General features: G+C 31.2%; 1 protein-coding gene and 1 pseudogene across 1 annotated transcript; both read left to right on the plus strand.

The window, feature by feature from the left end:
- The first annotated feature begins 4,218 nt into the window (after window positions 1-4,218).
- LOC114378740 lies at window positions 4,219-9,104 on the plus strand. The gene is made up of 13 exons (XM_028337368.1): window positions 4,219-4,224; window positions 5,714-5,760; window positions 6,521-6,680; window positions 6,771-6,848; window positions 6,963-7,038; window positions 7,130-7,214; window positions 7,319-7,446; window positions 7,516-7,604; window positions 7,920-8,077; window positions 8,151-8,271; window positions 8,364-8,534; window positions 8,775-8,846; window positions 8,940-9,104. The coding sequence occupies exons 1-13, from the start codon at window positions 4,219-4,221 to the stop codon at window positions 9,102-9,104; spliced, it is 1,356 nt and encodes a 451-aa protein (XP_028193169.1).
- Window positions 9,105-10,975: 1,871 nt separating this feature from the next.
- Window positions 10,976-18,438, plus strand: LOC114378741 (annotated as a pseudogene).
- The last annotated feature ends 1,341 nt before the right edge of the window (window positions 18,439-19,779 follow it).

Genomic DNA, 19,779 nt, shown 5'->3' on the forward strand with positions numbered 1-19,779 from the left:
TAAAATAATCCTTATCAATTAATTTATACGCTCAACAGTCAATTATTATACCATCTATTTGAACTTAAAATTTCTGTAAATTTGAAACACATAATAAAAAATGAAGGTTACGACATCTAGTCTTATCAGATTTTAAGGAGGGTTCAATAATAATTGATCATGATACATGCATGAAATGGAGTAGTTAGGATTCGAGCATTTTGACACAAAATTAAGGCGCCGCCCAAATAATGATTAACAACCACAACATTCTTACCAAAAGTTCCCGTTACATTATTGTTAGGGATTAAGGATGGCTATTAACACTTATTTTTTGAGACATTTTGTTAATTATAGATTTAGATTATATTCGGTCACATTTCAATTAGTTTATATTCTTTAAAACACATGAAAGAATATTTTTAAAAATGCTAACATCTCATTTTTAGTTTTTTTATATCTTCTTCAATTTTTATTCTCAATATATTTATTAAATTTATTTTATTATTATTATTTTTAAAAATAGATCATAATTTTATTATTTTTATATCATTTTATATTTTTTTTAACTACTTTAACAATAAATAAATCTTACCAATTACTTATAATTTAATAAATTAATTTTTTAGTTACTCGTTGGTTTTATCAATCATAACTTAAATAATATATTATAAACTATAAAATCATGTGTGAAATGCATAACTAACGAATCAATTAACATAAATTGTTATAATTTATTCAGAAGTCTTAAATTCAAATATTGTATTAAGTGTATAATAATTCTATCAAACTCAAATAAAATTATCTCTATTGAAAAATAATAGGAGAAAACTATTCCCAAGAGTCACTGTAGTGGATGGGTTCAACGTGTGGTGTGCTAAATTCTGCATGTTGCACGAAGAGTCAACTTTTGCTTTTCGTGGAAAATCTTAATTTTTTTTACCATTTCAGTTCAAAGTGCAAAATTAGGAAGTAAAGAAAATTAAAAACAACTTTTAGTATTAACCATAAGAAAAATGTTAGTAACACGCATTTTAATGATTGATCGAGATTTATTACAAATTATAAAAAAATTTAGTGTCACATTTTAATTAATAAGTTCTACATATTTTTTGGTTTAGATCATAATATTTTTTATTAAAAATAATCATGTTCAAGTTGTACGATAAAATTTGCGTTGCTTGTGTACTAGTGGTCTAGTGCTATTCCCAAGTCCCAACAATGTACGTTAAAAAACGAGTAAGAAACGTGGATGCTATTCTATAACAATGTCAAAATGTCAGCATAATTGAGTGGTTAGGATCAATCATTTGCTGAATTGGAGGATGGAGGGATTTGGCGAAAGGGTTTAAAGAAGTGGGATCTGGTATTTTTGGACAGAAAATTGCACATGTATCAGTTTTGAAGAGAAAATTATTAAATATATCTTTCTGGACAATAATAGATACTATCTTATGTTTAATCTTTTTGAGTAAATTATGCGTAATTGTTTAAAGTTCCGCTACAATTTAAGTTATTTTAATGGTGTTGTTAAATGCATCAGAAATAAAAATAGAAAAATTTAGAATTCTAGAATTTTTTTTCTTGACTATTGATAATATAAATATTCATCTAGAATATGAAAATATAATTTTAAAGACTTTAAAATGGTTAGAAGATAATATATATATATATATATATATATATATATATATATATATATATATATATAATAGATTATATGTATATGTCACTAAAGACAATCATATTTAATTAAATAGAATTATTATGAATGATAAAAAAATTTATTTCAAATGTTTAATAACCAAGCACATATTTAAAACTCAAATTCAAAATTACTAACTTAGCTAGAACAACCTCATGCCAAAAAAGATTAATTATGATTCATATATTAGTAGATATTAAAGTAATTAATAACTTATTTATCATTGTAATGATATGGCCAAGGCAAACATATCAATAAAGTGATTTTTTTTTGTATTGATATAAAATATCTATCAACTCTATTGATTATTAATCGTCATCAAAGAAATTGGTTAGTCACCTAATCTTTCTTTTTAATTATATGTTTTCTATCTATGAGATTCAAACTTTATAGTTTATTTAAGGAATTTGAACTCATTTCCATCTAGACCTACAACATATTTATAAAATAATAAAGATTGTGTAATTATTTTTTATTCCTTTTAATTTTGAATTCTATTTTGATTTTTAATTTAAGTTGCTGTCTAAATCTATTTGTGCTCCCATTGGTCTAGTCTCCTCACTCACCCTCACATCCAATAGTCTCCTCTTATGAAATTGTGAACTTCACTCACCTTGAATGCATATGGGATATCCTCTTATATTTTTAATATCAACTAAATAATTTGACATGTATTAACCAAATATCAAAATTCAATTTTAAATAGAAATATTTTATCTTTGAAATTTAAATATATTCCTAGGGATTTGATTAATTAATGTCTATATCAACGGGTTGATTTAACTTTTTATCTCTGTCAATCCATTGTGAGAAAATAGACAATGTATCAATAGTATACAACAATTTTATATCATGTCTAATCATAAATCATCATATACGATAAGTTAGTTAACTTTTATAATAATTAATTTAAAGTAATAATAACCATGATTTTTTATTGATTGATTGTGTAAAATTATTTTACACCATCAGTGCATGATTATTAAGCTCATTATTTTCAAAATCTTTAATTTAAATAAATTATCAATAATTTTGTAAAAAAAAGAATTTATCAATAGTTAAATATATAAAGATAAATGAGCTAGAAATTGAATAAATTTGGTGTACTAGATGCATTCAACAATAATTCGAATATCATTTCTTTCTTAGTGATATCAGTGACACATTTGAAGTGTATTTTATAACGTATTGTGGTTAATTTCTAACTTTTTTACTAACTAAAAAATTTGTTTGACAAATAAATTTTTTTTAGTAGTTTCTAATATTTTTTGAAATATTATTTAAAGTAAAAAAATTTAAAATATCAATTTTTAACTTCTAACCTTTTATATTTATTCATCTTTTGTTTTTGAATATTTATTAGATTTTCTTTTTAATCTTTTGTATTTAAAGGTAAATTTATTATTTTTACCTTTCTTTTACATATCATAGATTTTTCTCACTTTTACCTTTTTATTATATATGATGTTGTTAGTGATATATAATAAGTTTATGTAGTTTTTTTTGTTTTTTATATTTTATAAATAAAAAGTGCAAGTGTTTAAAATTAATTTATTACTAAAATTACAAATACTACAAAATATATTTTTTAATCAAGAAATCAAATTAAAATTTATATAAATTCATTACATAAATATGTCTATTTATGTAATTTTACATTTTTTAATTATTTTAATATATAATTTTACCAAATACTTATAAATTAATAGAATTTTTTCAAACATATTCCTTAATGGCTTAGAAATCCGTTTTAGAGCTCAACACCGGTAAATGGGTCATTAATTCACTGTTGTTATAAACACTATTATCCTTGTCATTTTAGACCTTTTTGTTTATTTTGTTATTTTTTTTAGCTAAACTTGTTTTGTACTATACTTATACGCATATAAACTTATATATTTTTTATATAGGTAAGTGTCTTTTATTTTATTTTGTTACAACTTACTAGCTTTTTAGTGATTTAAACCTATGATTCAGAAGCGCACTAAGTCTCATTTAAACCTATGATTTAAATTTAATCAAATTGTGAATTTATTGCGTAAAAATACAAAATAAAATTATGATTCTGTTATGTATCTAAGTTGAGATACTTAACTAAATTACGATTTTGTTATGTATCTGAGCTAAAATACGAATGAAATTAAAATACTTTATATAACAAAGATGTATTTTTATTGTGTATTTTTTTCATCCTCTCTTACACAATGAAAATACATTTTTGTTATATATTTTATACGACGAAAATGTATTTTCTCTAAAAGGATAATTTGAAAATATCTTTTTTAAAGCATGTGGGTGTGAATAGAAAAACTAGCAATGAGAACAACAACTCCCTAAAATGAGAAACCCTTTGTACAACTCACGATGCAACCCCAAATTTATCACATTATGCACTAGAAGTAGTGTCTCACCAACAAATAGAACAAAAATGCCAACAATATGCACCAACAACATAACTAAATCAACAACCAGAAATCTAATGGAAGCAAGCAAAATGAAGGGGAAATAACACAATGTCACAAATCATTGAAGAAATGGAGGTTACTTGTGCGAAGTGGCCAATGTAGGTACATCAATGGTAGTGGAGGTAGCGAGGGTTCATTGTGGTTGTGCAGAATAACAAAGACATCTAATCTACTATATTATAAAAGAGAACCTCAGGAAAATTACTGGTGTGTCCCTTCTTAGAAAATTGTCACCTGTCCGTTTTGCTGGTTTTATTGTCATTTTGATGTGTTAAATTACTGGTGTGACCCTTCTTAGAAAATTGCCACCTGTCCCTTTTGCTGGGTTTATTGTCTTTTGATGTGTTTTTTTGTTTGTCCTCAGCTTCTACACGTGGGTGGTTTACGTGTTGATTTTTTTATCTGCAATGATTTACGTGTTAAGCAAGTGGTTTACGTGTTAATTGTTTTGATCATCAAGGAATTTTTGTGCCATGTGTTTGATGGCTAAGGTAGCTTCCACTCTTTGATTGGGCACGTGGTTTGGGGGTTTTGTGCAATCCCGTTGGTTGTTGTTGTGTCATTTTGGTTTGTTTCTTTTTCAAGTTTGAAAGCAAAACTAGATTTGAAGGTGTGAGGCTCGGCTCTGGTTGTTTCTTTACTAACTTTTATGTGCATGGCTGTGATTTTCGTTTTTGTTTTCCAGTTTGGTTTTGTTCTATTGTTGGGGTTGTTTTGTTTTTTTGTTTAATGTCTTTATGTTCGGTTTGGTTTCAGTTTGTATGTGTGTTAGTCTTTTTCGCTATTTTTTTTCTTTGGTGCTTTGTTCACTAACTTTTATATTGTGCATGGCTGTGATTTTACAGTTTTTCTTTGGTTGACAAGTTTCTTTTGGGGTTTGTTTTTCCTCCATTGCTGGGTTTGACTGTGAGAAGAAAAGGTAATGTTTATGTTGTGCATGTGTTTTTTAGCTTTCGTTTGGCTTTTGCTGGGTTTGTTCTGATTTTGTTGTCCTTTTGTTTTCTTCTTCGGGTGCAACACGTCTGTGGTTTACGTGTTTTTTTTTTCCTAAAAAAAAAAATGTTGTCCCATGTGTCTGATGGATAAGCTAGCTTGCATTGTTTGATTTGGGTGTTTTGCAGAATGGTGTTGGTCGTTGTTGTGTTATTTTCATTTGTTTCAGTTTTCAGTTTGAGAGCAAAAGTGTTTGTTTGATTGGTCGTTTGTTTGCTAACTTTTATGTTGTGCATGGCTCCTATATGATACGTGTTGATTTTTTGATCAGCAAGTGGTTTACGTGTTAAGCAAGTGGTTTACGTGTTAACTTTTTCATCAACAAGGAATTTTTGTGCCATGTGTTTAATGGCTAAGCTAGCTTCTAATCTTTGATTGGGCACGTGGTTTGGGGGTTTTGTGCAATGTCGTTGGTTGTTGTTGTGTCATTTTCGTTTCTTTCCCAGTTTGGTTTAGCTTTGTTGTTCGGTTGGTTGTGAGAACAAAAGGTAATGTTTTTTTGTTGAATGTGTTTGTCTAATTTTTCTATTGTGCATGACTGTGATTTTACATTTTTCCTTTGGTTGAGAAGGTTGTTTTGCAGTTTAGTTTTGCTGAGGTTGATTGGGAGAAGCTAAGGTAATTGTTCATGTTGTACATTCTTTGCTTGACAGGTTTGTTTTACAGTTTGTTTAACTTTCAAGTTTCTGAGGAAAACTGTTTGTTTGTTTCGTCGTTTGTTTTCTAACTTTTATGTTGTGCATGACTGTGATTTTCCTTTTTGTTTCCCAGTTTGGTTTAGCTCTAGTGTTTGGTTGGTTGTGAGAAATAAAGGTAATGTTTTTTTGTTGAATGTCTTTATCTAATTTTTGTATTGTGCATGGCTGTGATTTTACAGTTTTTTTTTAATTGCCAATTTTGTTTTGCAGTTTAGTTTTGCTGAGTTTGATCTGGAGAACCTAAGGTGGTATTCATGTTGTGGATTCTTTGATTGAATAGTTTGTTTTACAATTTGGCTTTGTTTGGCTGTTAGTTTTGAGTGTGGCAAATGGAAATTATACTTTTGTACCCAAGTTTGGGTTTGGCTGAGAGAAGTTGAGGTTTGAGTTGAGGATGACTGTTTTTGTATGGTTTGTTAATTTTGGTGTTAATGGATTTTTATATGTTAATTATGTTTAGTCACATGTGCAGATGTTTTGTCCATATGTTTATTTTTACTGATTTATATGGAGTTTATTATGGTCTTATGTGTGTTTTATGAATTTTCTTCTTTGTTTTGTTGGTGATAGGCTGTTAACTTTGGTTTGCAGTGGTTGAGGTGGTAGTTTATTTTTGTGCCCGTTTGACTATATGCTTGGTTTTTAACTGATATTCTATTTTTCTTGGAGTTATTGTTCAGGGTTTCTGATTATAAAGTTATGCCACGTGTTGCTGATAAAATAAAATTGATAGATGGATCAAGGGAAGCTCTTAAGCTTTCTGTAAGGATCACTGATCTTTGGTTCATTGGGATTCCCGGAAAGACTGAACAAGCCGAAATGGTGGTTGTTGATTCTGATGTATGTTTTTGGCGGTTTTTTGGGATTATAAATTATGTTATTATATTATTGGTCATTCAATGAATTATTTATATCCTTTCTATATTGTAGGGAGATGAAATCCATGTTGTTTGCAAGCAGGATCAGCTGAAGTCTCGCAAGGCTGATTTGAAAGAGAATTTTACTTATGTGATGCATAATTTTAAAGTTATCAAGAATGATGGGAAATTCAAAGTTTGTGATCATGAATATAAATTATGTTTTACTGGAGTTACTGTTGTTAGGCAATGTTATATGGAACAGTTACCTTTTAGGAAATTCAGATTTGTTTCTTTTTCTAGTGTCATTGCTAGTGATTTTAAAATTGGACTCTTGGTTGGTAAGATTGTTGTTTACAATTTGTGGATTGATTTTGATTGACTTGCTTATGTCTTTTTAAGTAAGATACATTTACCTTGTGGTTGTTTTAGATGTTATTGGCGTGGTTGATGAAGTGGTATTCCGATATGTGTCATCCAAAAATACGAGGGTTGTTTTGAATTTAAAGGATTTAAGGTTATCTTTGACAATTTAATTTGAGTGTGTATGATTGTTGTTTGTAACTGATGATGATTAGCTGCTGATATACTGATACATTAATTGTTGTTTCCTTCTAATAGTGGCCAGGTACTATCCTGTACACTCTGGGAAAATTACTGCTTACAATTTTTGTCTTATTTGAATGATATTGAAGATGAAAGGCCGATCGTTATTCTCTTGACTCATGCTAGGATTAAGGAAGCACAGGGTCAGTGTAATGTTAGATTTCTCAATTTCCATGCTTGCTAGATTATATTTTTTTGGGTCTAATCTGTAGGATCATATCCGGCATCGGTCAGTAATTCTTTCAAGGCGTCCAAACTCATGATCAATGATCTCGTGCTGGAAATTCAAGAATTTAGAGAGGTATTTTGGCAATGTGGTGCTTATGTGATTGTAATTTCAAATTGTTAAAAATATAAGTAATGTTTGCTGGGTTTTTGCATTTGTTGTATTGTTATAGTCTTTTAGATTTAGGGATCGAGGTTAGATCAATTTTGGCGCCTATTGGACAAGGGAGTTCACAGGTTTCAGGCTCATCTCAATTATCATCAAAAGATGTGTTTCTGTCAAAGACTAAAGTAAAAAATATCTCTGAGATTAATGCCAGTCCAGAGGTGATGTTCTTATTCATTTGTAGTTTTTCTTTGTAGAAAATCTAATGTCAGTTTCTTCAAATAGGAGTTTGTTTGTGTTACTGTCGCCAAGATTATAGCCGTAGTGATGGACAACTATTCATGGTGCTATCCGCCTTGTGGTCAATGTTATAAAAAAGCTAACATGCAAACTGTGCTGTTCACATGTTCGTGTGGCAAAGAGAATGATCAACCTGTACTGAGGTGATTGATTCACTGTTTAATTAGTATGAGGTTCATCAAGTACTTTTTCTTATGCTGGTATCTATATTGGCAGGTATCGGGTTGAGGTGATGGTTAGTCACAAGGGTGAACAAACCAAATTTTTGATCTGGGATCATGAATGTGCACAGTTAATTGGTCAGTCAGCGGATGAAGTCAACAGGCTCAAAATAGAAGTATGTTATTGTATAGTCATGCAATGTTTTTTAATTTACACTGAGCATTTGTTACCTTGGTATCGATTTTGATTCTTCTTTTTCTACGCAAGGATGGGGATGTTGATTTAAATGCCTCTCCTCAAGCATTAGATAGGCTATTGGGTTGTTTCCTTGCATTCAAAGTGAAGGTGCAACCAAGGTTCAGGAATTCTGTTGTTCTTAAATATTCAGATGAATTAGAGTTGATCAATGTTGTGCTAGATATGATTCCCGATAGTGAGGTTGTGTTTTGTCAAATCTATTTTAGTTATTGTGAGTGTATGCATATATTCCATTTGTTTTTTAACTGTCGATTCATATATCATCTAACCATGTTGCAAGATCGAGAATTCAATACTTGAGTCGACCGATCCTACAATGCTTGAATCTGTGAATAACATTGTCTTTCTCTGTTTTTCTTGGTGTATGTTGCAATGATGGAAATAAAATTTAGCTGACTCATCAATCAATATTTGATGCAGCAATCTCTGTCTATTACAGCTGATCATGATCAGTCAATGCTTGCCTCAAGTGAGCCTACAAAGTTTGAATCTGTAAGTTGGGGTTATCGTTGTGTGTATTTGCTGGTGTATTTTTGGATGATGTCAACAGAATTTAGCTTACCGGTCAATTAATATTTTATGCAGCAATCTGTGTCTGTTACCGGGGATCATGACCCTCTTCTCAGGATTCCATTAACACCAACTAAGCGCGTATCTTCTGATGAGTTGGATAATGAGCGAAAAAACTTTGAGATCTCACCTGCTGAAGTTTCCTCAAAAAAATTAGCCAAGCATTCTCAGCCTGAATGAATTATGTTGTTGAAATGTTGCGTTGGATGTTTTTTTATGACCGTATGGTCAAATTGTAATATTTGCCCCGTCGCAGTTTTTGTGGTTTTTGAACTCTTTGTATGGAGGGCGTTGTTGGAACATTAATTTTCGTTAAATTGATTTTGTAGTTGTACACAAAACTGGTTTTCCCCTCTTTCATTAAATGAAACAGTAGTTTTTTGGGACTTTGCATTACTCTATTTGTTAACCCTGTGATGGAATTCCAATCTGTGGATTGTTGTTGTCAAAATCTTAATGTATGTAATCAATTCAAGTTAGCTAATGAATGTTAACGAGTTAAGATAACTGATAAAGACAGATTGAATGCAAGGATTATTTCGGTTCAATACAAGAATGCTGATAAATGTTACCAAGTCCAGCTAACTCATGAATTAAGGTTTTTTTGGAGGGAATTGCACGTGAACTAAAATATAAGCTGACATTTACTAATTAAAAACTCGGTTTTTTGACTACTCAAATATTAATGGTAAGTCATTAGAATCAGTAAAATACGAAATTGCTATTGCACAGCTAATTTGGAAATTTAGTATAATCAGTGCTAAGTGAGGACAGATTCAACGCAAGGATTGCTATTGCACAGCTAATTTGGAAATTTAGTATAATCAGTGCTAAGTGAGGACAGATTCAAGGCAAGGATTATTTCGATTCTATTAGAGATGAGAATTGCAAATATGACACATTGATCAATTAAAGAGAGATTGGACAGCGTTCAATATCAAAGTTTTCTCTACCCTGCATCTTTAGTTGTAGTTTGGTGTTGTAATTTCAATTTAATGCTAAATTTCCTTTTTATCTTTCTCTACCCTGCATCTTTAGTTATAGTTTTGTGTTGTGATTTCAATTTGATACTCGATTTTTTTTATTATAATGATAAGTGTCAAAATGTCTAATCACATTTAATCTAGCAAACACAGATTTGATATTTGGCATCTCTTGCTTTATGTCAATTAAGATTTGTTTATTAAAATTTACGCATGAATCTTCAGCTGTAATTTTGGATGCCAAGATAAATTTGCTCATTAATTATGAAATCCATTATATAAAAATGTCAAATCACATTTAATCCCCCAAATCGGCATTTTATATTTGGCATCTCTTGGTTGATGTCAATTAACATTTGTTTATTAATTTACAAAATATTTCATCCTTTGTTGTAAATTGCGTTCTAAATTTTTGACCTCTAAAAATGCAGATCAATCACATAGTGGATTCTATATCCAGAACTTACTCCTTTATATATAATATATCTTTACAGCTGAGTCTGATCATTCCTCCATGACTGATTTTTGAAACTACTTAAATTCAACTTGCATGTTTAATTTTGTTTTTATTACAGAATTGAACATTTGGAATTACTTTGATGTATAATTTGGTCTTTGTGTATTTCAAGTCTTTGTTGTGGTGAATTGATATACCAAAGAGCTTCATTGATATCAACTGCAAACATGCAAAAGAATGCACATGCAAATGCATGTACCTCAGGTAAAGCCAGAATGTATAGAAAAGGTATCCTGCAAAAAAATAAAAAGGCTCATCCTGACAGATCACATGAGACAAGTATAGATTCCACTCTGAAAGATATACAATGTCATGGTGAGAAATTATAAATAAGATGTTTTCTTTTATAAATACATTAATCTGTTCAACTTGACTTAATTTGTCTTTATTTTTAAGTCATGACAGCTGATTTATTAAAAGATATGAATTCTGAATCTCCACAAGGTATGATGATAGAAAATCCTTACTCACTTTTTTGCCCAAATTTTAATTATATCTATGATATCTAACGTAAATTGTCACAACATCTGATTCTAATTCTTTCTCTGACGATGAAAATTGTGAATCCAATACTAATGAAGCTACAATCGATACTGAAGGTAATAATTATAGCTTTGATATGACGTTAAGGATATCAACTGATATCCTTTAAATTAAATTCCACTATCTCCTTAGACAATTTCAGGCTATTCTGACTTGGGTGATCAGGCCATGCAATGTACACATTGCAATGCAAAAATGTGGTATGATGAAAGAATTTCAAAAGATAGAAATACAACAAGTCCAAAATTCAGCTTATGTTGTGGAGATGAGAAAGTTGAGCTTCCGTTATTACAAAGTCCACCGAAATATCTTGAACGACTTCTGTTTGATGGTAAAGAAAGTGATAGTAAAAATTATCAGTGCAACATATGAACATACAACATGATGTTTGCCTTTACGTCTGCTGGTATTAAGCTAGACAAATCAATTAATGAAAGTAGAGGACCTCCTACAATTAGAATTCAGGGTCAACCATGCCATCGAATAGGCAGCTTATTACCAATGCCTGGAAAGCAACCAAAATTTTCACAATTGTATATCTTTGATACGCAGAATGAAGTTGAAAATAGAATTAATACAATGAGGTAGTACTTCTTTTGTTTCTTTTATTATCAAATATGAAGTATTCTAATTGCGAAAGCATTTTTTGTCACACCAATGAATCTGTTTTTATATTGTTTTTTGCAGTCAACATGTTAGAATTCAACCAGAGATTGTTTCAACTTTAAGTCAAATGTTGGATGAGTACAATGTTCATGCAAAAAGTTTTAGAATGGCCAGGGACAAATTGGCAAATACTCAAGTCGATAATGTAAAATTGAGATTGATAGCTACACATGAGAAAGACGGTCATACATACAATATCCAAATGTTTCTGAAGTTGCTGCTCTAATTGTTGGTGATTTTGATCCAGACTCAAGAAGGGATATTATTGTTGAAACTCAAAATGGAGAATTACAAAGAATCCATGAATTACACTCTAGCTATCTAGGACTCCAATACCCTTTACTCTTCCCTTATGGTGAAGATGGATATAGACCTGATATACTTCACCGTTGTACACCTAGCAGCAGAAAAAGGAAGAGAAATCGTCTAACGATGAGAGAGTGGTTTGCTTATAGACTACAGTCCAATCAAATGAAGCACAAACTTTGTTGCATTCTAGAAAACTATTCCAACAATTCATTGTTGAAGCATACACGATGGTTGAGTCTGAAAGGCTTAGCTACATTAGGAACAATAAAAAAAAACTTAGAGTTGACAAGTATTGCAGTTTACAAACATCATTAGATACTGGAAGTAGTAAAGACTCTTCTAAAGGAAAAATAGTGATTTTGCCGTCAACCTTTGTTGGCAGTCCACGCTATATGGACCAACTTTATTTTGATGGTATGGCAATATGCAGCCATGTGGGTTTTCCAAATCTTTTTATTACTTTAACCTGTAATCCAAATTGGCCTGAAATCCGTAGAGTGCTTGCACATTTGAATCTAAAACCAATAGATAGACCGGATCTTATCTCACGTGTTTTCAGATTGAAGTATGAGCAGATGCTTTTTGACTTAACAAAAAAACACTTGCTTGGAAAAGTTGTCGCATGTGAGTTTGTCATTAATATGCTTTTTAAAGTTACACATTTGTTTATTCTTTTTAATTTTTCCTTGATATAATACAATTATACAGAATTTCTATATTATTGTTCCACTATTAATACAATTAGCTAACAATTGCAGATATGCACACAATTGAATTTCAGAAAAAAGGACTTCCTCATGTGCATTTATTGCTATTCTTACATCCAGATAATAAATATTCATCTTTAGATGACATTGACCACATAATATCAGCAGAAATTCCTTCGCATGAAAATGACCCTGAACTCTATACATTAGTCCAAAATCATATGGTACATGGACCATGTGGAATTCTTCAACCTAAGTCTCCATGTATGAAAGAAGGCAAGTGTAGCCATTTTTACCCAAAAATGTTTCACCCTCAAACTGTTTTAGATTCAAATGACTATCCAATCTATCGTAGAAGAAATGATAGCCGTACCATTTCAAAGAATGAAGTTATTATTGATAATAGATATATAGTACCTTACAATGCAAAATTGCTGAAGAAATACCAAGCACATATAAATGTTGAATGGTGTAATCAAAATACTTCCATTAAATATCTATTTAAATATATAAACAAAGGTTATGACAGAATCACTGCTGTTGTTATTCATGATGATAATGGTACACTTGAGAATGCTATCAGTCAAAATGATGAGATTAAAGAATATGTGGATTGCAGGTAATATTAATTCAACATGTATACTTAAGTTACTGATTGTTTCTTTAATTAATTCTTTTAATTATGATTTTTTTTGTCAGATATATTTCTCCATGTGAAGCTACTTGGAGAATTTTTGGTTTTCCAATACATGCTAGAAAGCCTGCTGTGGAGAGATTACATTTTCATTTGCCAGGACAACACATTGTTTTTTATGAAGATGATGATGATATAGATGATATCCTGTCAAAGCCAAGTATTTCATATTCAAAATTCTTAGCCTGGATGAATAACAACAAATGTTTTTCAGAGGGTAGAAATCTGACTTATTCACAATTTGTTTCCAAATTTGTCTACAACCAAAAGGCTAGATCATGGAACCTTAGAAAGAAAGGCAATACAATTGGCAGGTTAATATGGGTTCCACCAGCCACTGGTGAATTATTTTATCTAAGAATGATGCTTACTGCATGTAAAGGAGCTACTTCATTTGAAGATATTAGAACAGTTGAAAATGTTCTATACCCTACATATAGAGAAGCATGCTTTGCAATAGGTTTTTTGCAAGATGACAGAGAATTTGTGGAAGCAATCAAAGAAGCTAAGGACTAGGGTACAACTAATTATTTGAGGAAATTATTTGTGTTAATACTATTATCAGGTGTCATTACTAAACCTGAAGAACTTTGGAATCAGACATGGAATTGGTTAGCTAAAGACATTGCATATCATTATAAAAAAACAACTCTGAACACAGGTTAGTTTTAATCAGTTTGTAACTTTCTATATTGAATAACATCACAGATATGCATTGTTTAACTATCTCCTTTATCATTTGTTAGAATTACACATTGATGATGAGCAACTTAAAAATTTAACATTATTGGAAATTGAAAAACTTCTGCATCCAAACCAAAAATCACTCAGAGACTATCCTACAATGCCATATCTTGAGGGTGGAAATCATGCATCATGTCTAGAGAATAGTTTGATATTGTCTGAACTTAATTACAACAATGATGAGGCTAGATCAGAATTTGAAAATCTTTTTCTATCAATGACAGGTAATATACCAATTCATATATTATAAATTGCATTTAACAAAGTTAAATTTCATCTGTATTTTCTAATTTTACATCTTCTAATTCTTCATTTCTATCAAATCTCAACTTATTTTTTATTCTAGACGAACAAAAACAAATTTATCACAAAATTATGGAAGCTGTCAACAACAATAAAGGTGGCATGTTTTTTCTATATGGATATGGAGGTACATGAAAAACATACATATGGAGAACATTAGCAAGTTCACTGAGGGCAAAAAATCAAATTATGATTATGGTTGCTTCTAGCGGCATAGCTTCTTTGTTATTGCCAGGAGGCAGGACTACTCATTCCAAATTTAAGATACCTGTGCCAATTTTTGAAGACTCAACATGCAATATACTTCAAGGAAGTCAACTAGCAGAATTGTTAAATCAGACAAATATGATAATTTGGGATGAAGCACCCATGGCACACACATTTTGCTTTGAAGCACTTGATCAAACTTTAAGAGACATTATTAAAGAAAAAAAATCCCAATAAAATTTTTGGAGGCAAAGTTATTGTATTTGGTGGAGATTTCCGACAAATTCTGTCAGTCATTCCAAGAGGAAGTCGTTTAGACATTATAAATGCAACTATCAATTCATCATATCTGTGGCCTTCATGTGAAGTCTTAACACTCACCAAAAACATGCGTTTACAAGGCAATGCCCAATTAATTGATGATCAAGAAACTACTAAATTTGCAAAGTGGATTCTAGATATTGGAGATGGAGTTATTGGGAATCAAAATGATGGATATGCTACTATTGAAATTCCTGAGTACCTACTGATTACTGAATATAATGACCCCATTGATGCTATAGTCAAATCAACATTTCCATATTTATATCAACATCACAGTAATCCTGATTTCTTCAAATCTAGAGCAATATTAACTTCCACCAATGAAACAGTTGAAAAGGTCAATGATTATATACTTTCCTTGATTCCAGGTATTAATGCACATCTGAAATTTACAAAAACTAAGGTCTACTCAGTATTTATTCTCTATTTAACTTTGTATGGTACCTCAAATAAATTTAATAGGTGAACAAATGGAATACTTAAGCTCTGATTATATAGAGAAGTCAGAAACCATTGACAATTGGCATTTCCAATCAATCACAACTGAATTTCTCAATTCACTAAACACATCTGGTCTGTCAAATCATCGTATCAAGCTAAAAATCGGTAGTCTTATAATGTTGCTAAGAAACTTAGACCAAACGCAAGGACTCTGTAATGGTACTAGATTAATAGTTACTAGACTAGCCAAACATGTCATTGCAGCTGAAATCATTTCTGGCAAAAATGTTGGTGATAATGTTTACATCCCAAGAATGTCAATGTCACCTTCACAATCACCATGGCCTTTCAAGCTTTTAAGAAGATAGTTTCCAATCATGCTATCTTATGCAATGACGATTAACAAGTCTCAGGGCCAATCACTTTTTATGGTTGGGCTTTATTTGCCAAAACCAGTCTTTAGCCATGGGCAATTATACGTTGCATTATCGAGGGTCAATTCAAGGCAAGGAATAAAAGTTCTTATTCATGATAAAGACCAAAAAAATATGACTTCTACTACTAATGTATTCTTCAAAGAGGTTTTCAAAAATCTTACAAGGTAACTCTAAATTTTCAAACAAGAAATTGTACTATCTATTGGCAATAATTCCAAACTGTTATCTTACTTATATACATTCTAACATACAACCAAAGATGATATCATATATTACAATGTTAAATTTAACATTGTTAGGTATGCAATCTTAATCACCACATTAATATCTTCCATTTATAATTTCATTTAATTAACATTATATTATTTAGCAGTTTATCACAGCTTAACATTTGCTTTGACATTTACATGAACAAATTTTCTTTATTTCTCTGCGAAATATAGAAATTTTAATTGCTGAAGTTCAATGATGAAATATCTAGCGTTCATATGTTACTGCTTATATGATAATTATCCTTGAAACAATATTTTTAAAAAATCGTTCATGCCAATAGTCCAAATGTAGCACATCATGCTGCATATATTGCATTCCTTCAAACCAACATCATTCTTATTTTACACAAAAAAACCACATTTAAAAAATGTAGTTATGCAAGATGACATAATCATCTTTAAATAATTCGTTCATACCCCCTTTGCAATACATAAAAAACGAAATGTTAACAAGCAATTCTAGAAGTTGGCCCAATGCTCATATCTTGGCCCAAGATAAATTTAGACAGTTACTGCCCTACAATACCAACGGTCTTAGGCTTCAAATTCGAACAAAAACTCTTCATCTACTTCGTACTTCTTCAATTCACAGTTATTGATATCACATTTATTTACAACCGTGCGACATTGGAAAGAAGCAAACATTAAATACCACACTAAAGGACTATCATCTACTTTCTTCTGCAAATCCTTTTTCATTCCTATTTCCAAACTCTACTTTCACGCCATACAGAAAATGAGCACCACATCCTCAACCGCATCAACTGAGGTAAATCATTTCTACTCTTTTCTTCATGGCACCTACCTTTTTGTTGTGTTTAATTTCATTTTCATTGGTTTTTGGTTTGCGATTTTTCTGCTATGTGTCTGATGCACGTGGTTTAGCGGTTTTGTGCAATGCCATTGTTTTTTGTCGTGTCATTTTCCTTACTTTCTTTTTCAAGTTTGAAAACAAAACTGGACTTGAAGGTGTCCGGCCCTCCTTGGTCGTTTCTTTTCTAATTTTTATGTGCATGGCTTGGTCGTTTCTTTTCTAACTTTTATGTGCATGGATATCATTTTCGTTTTTGTTTTCCACTTTCATTTTGTTCTATTGTTGCCGTTGTTCTGTTTTTTCGTTTAATGTCTTTGCCTTTCATTTGGTTTTCGTTTGTATGCAGATTAGTCCTTTTCGCTGTTTTTCTTTTTTGGTGTTTTGTTTACAAACCTTTATATTGTGCATCCCTGTCATTTCATAATTTCCTTTGCTTGACAAGTTTCTTTTGACATTTGGTTTTATATCCCTGTGATTACAGAGGAAAAATGCCATCATGCGACCACCACTGATCATGCAATTTATCGCTGCCTTCAACAATGACAAGGTCATCTTTTTTCTCAATTCTTCCATTACTATTATTGTTACACATACATGCATTTATATTTCCCACTTTTTTTTTCAGAATACCATACAACTTCCAGCCTTCTATTATACTCAATGGGCACCAAACTATCCTGAGATGGTTCATCTCAGATACAATGGAGCCATTTATGAAGTACGAGTCAGACAACACAGAGATAAAGTGTATTTAGCAGATGGACTCCAAAGCTTCCGGAAAGATTTGAAAATTTATAAGTCAACCAGCACCAACTTCTTTGCATGTGACCATCACTCTGTTTTTGACATACATTTCATACCACCACTAGAGCGGCAAACTTGCAGCAGGTAGAGGCATTCATCCAGGAAGCACATATGGACTCTTCAACTTACTCAGGAAATGCTGGATCATCTTGAACCCCTGGTAAGCTGACTTTCATATCTTAATCTCTTTAAACACATTTTTACCATTTTAACAATTTAATTTTTTCCAAATTACAGAAACTCCCCCATTGTACAGAAGTTCCTCTTAGAGCTTGCGGCAACCACATGACAGTCTTAAGGCGGGCATGGCCCCCTACTGCAATGGAAAGTTGAAACGCTGAATCTTGCTATTGGTGGAAAAGGTGTTGTCCAACTATGGTATGATTTTCTTCAAGAAATGGATTTTGATGATGGAGATGAAATTTCTATTTATTATAGGTATTATGAAAAAATTTGGGATATCATAATCAGGAGGCAGGAAGATTGGGAAGATGTGACAGTGAGTAGGCTGTCTTTATCATTTTGCTGTTAATATGTTGCTGGTGCAACAAAAAATTTTTTTATTTTGCTATGTTGCTGGTGCAACGAACAATATTTTTATTTTCCTGTTAATTATCCATGAACAACTAGATTAATGCTTTAGTGTTAATTTCTATTTCCCTGTTTAACAGCTTTATCACGTTGATGTCTATGAACAACTAAAAAATTCTAACCAAACAATCCGTGCATGTGCACGGGTTGCAGACTAGTTATTCATAAAGAGAGTTTGTTACAAAAAGTTGTAGTGCGGGTGGAGGTCATTGGCATCCAAGTGTTTGGAACACTTAAGGGCAATTGTTGACGTTAGAGTAAATGGAAAAGTATGCCATGAGGTGGTGGCGACCTACACATGGTTGCGTGAGGGGGTGCCTATGTGCAAGGATGGCATTGCGATATATGGTGGCTATGGAGGTTCACACAGGGTTTCAAAATTAGGTGCAAATAGAAAAGTGAAGCACAAGGGTCAAATTGGTGTGTTCAAAATGACACACTACACCGGTTACAATTTGAACCTTTGTAAAATGTCATATTTTACATTGGTTGTTATTCAAACTAATTTAACATGTAGCATATTAGTGATGTAAGTGCCAAAGGTTCAATTTTTACATTGATTTTTAAAGAAATAATGTAAAAAAAAACGATGTAATATATCACCCTTTTGTAGAAAGTTGGGTTCTTGAATCTTATCTACAATATATTATCCATTAATTGCAAAAAAAAAATGTTTAGTTGGTCAGGGATCATGTTAACAACAAATAAATATCAAATGACGTGGGGGGTTTTGTATACATCCAAAATTGAAAGTAGGCTCCACAAATGACCCCATTTTGAAAGCAGGCTCTCAAAAACTCTCTTAGTGTATAAGGTTGTGATAATTTTGTAAATATAAGTTTTTTTTAACAAAGACAGTTTTACAAAAATCATCTTAAAAAATTCTAAGATTTCATTCCTAAAAACCATCTTAGTTTGGTAAGTTAAAATGATCATTTCAATGAATTTCACCATCTTATTTTCATAATTGCAAATGTATCTACGGACTTAGATAGATTATAATTTAGGTTTTCTAATTTATTTGATCTCTTTGACTAATATGACAACCAAATGATGTTGCTTGTGATGGGAAAGTTGGCTTATTTCCTCTCTCTCTGGGAGCATATGACAAATTGCATAATGTTGATCATGAAAAGGTTTACTTTAAGGGAATGTCCATTTATAATTAATTAGGTAGAACTTCAATTAATATGCTTAGAATGATTTTCACACTTAGACACAGCTATCTTCAAATATTAATTCTTTCATGTGTGAAGGATACCATTTCTCCTCTGATTTGCAAGTATGTTGTGATCACTTATATGCTAGAGGCCTTTTTTGATGGCCCTGTATCATAAGCACTTGTCTTCATGCACAATTAACAAATTACACACTGAAAATTAAAACTAATTAGAGTGAAAATATAGAAACATCTTTCATTCTGAACTTTGGCTGTTTTATAGTTGGTTATCAAATGCCGTCAATACCCATGAAAGCTTTTGATGTCCAAAATACTATAA

Source organism: Glycine soja, chromosome 12 (assembly GCF_004193775.1).
Source record: "Glycine soja cultivar W05 chromosome 12, ASM419377v2, whole genome shotgun sequence".
Taxonomy (NCBI): Eukaryota; Viridiplantae; Streptophyta; class Magnoliopsida; order Fabales; family Fabaceae; genus Glycine; species Glycine soja.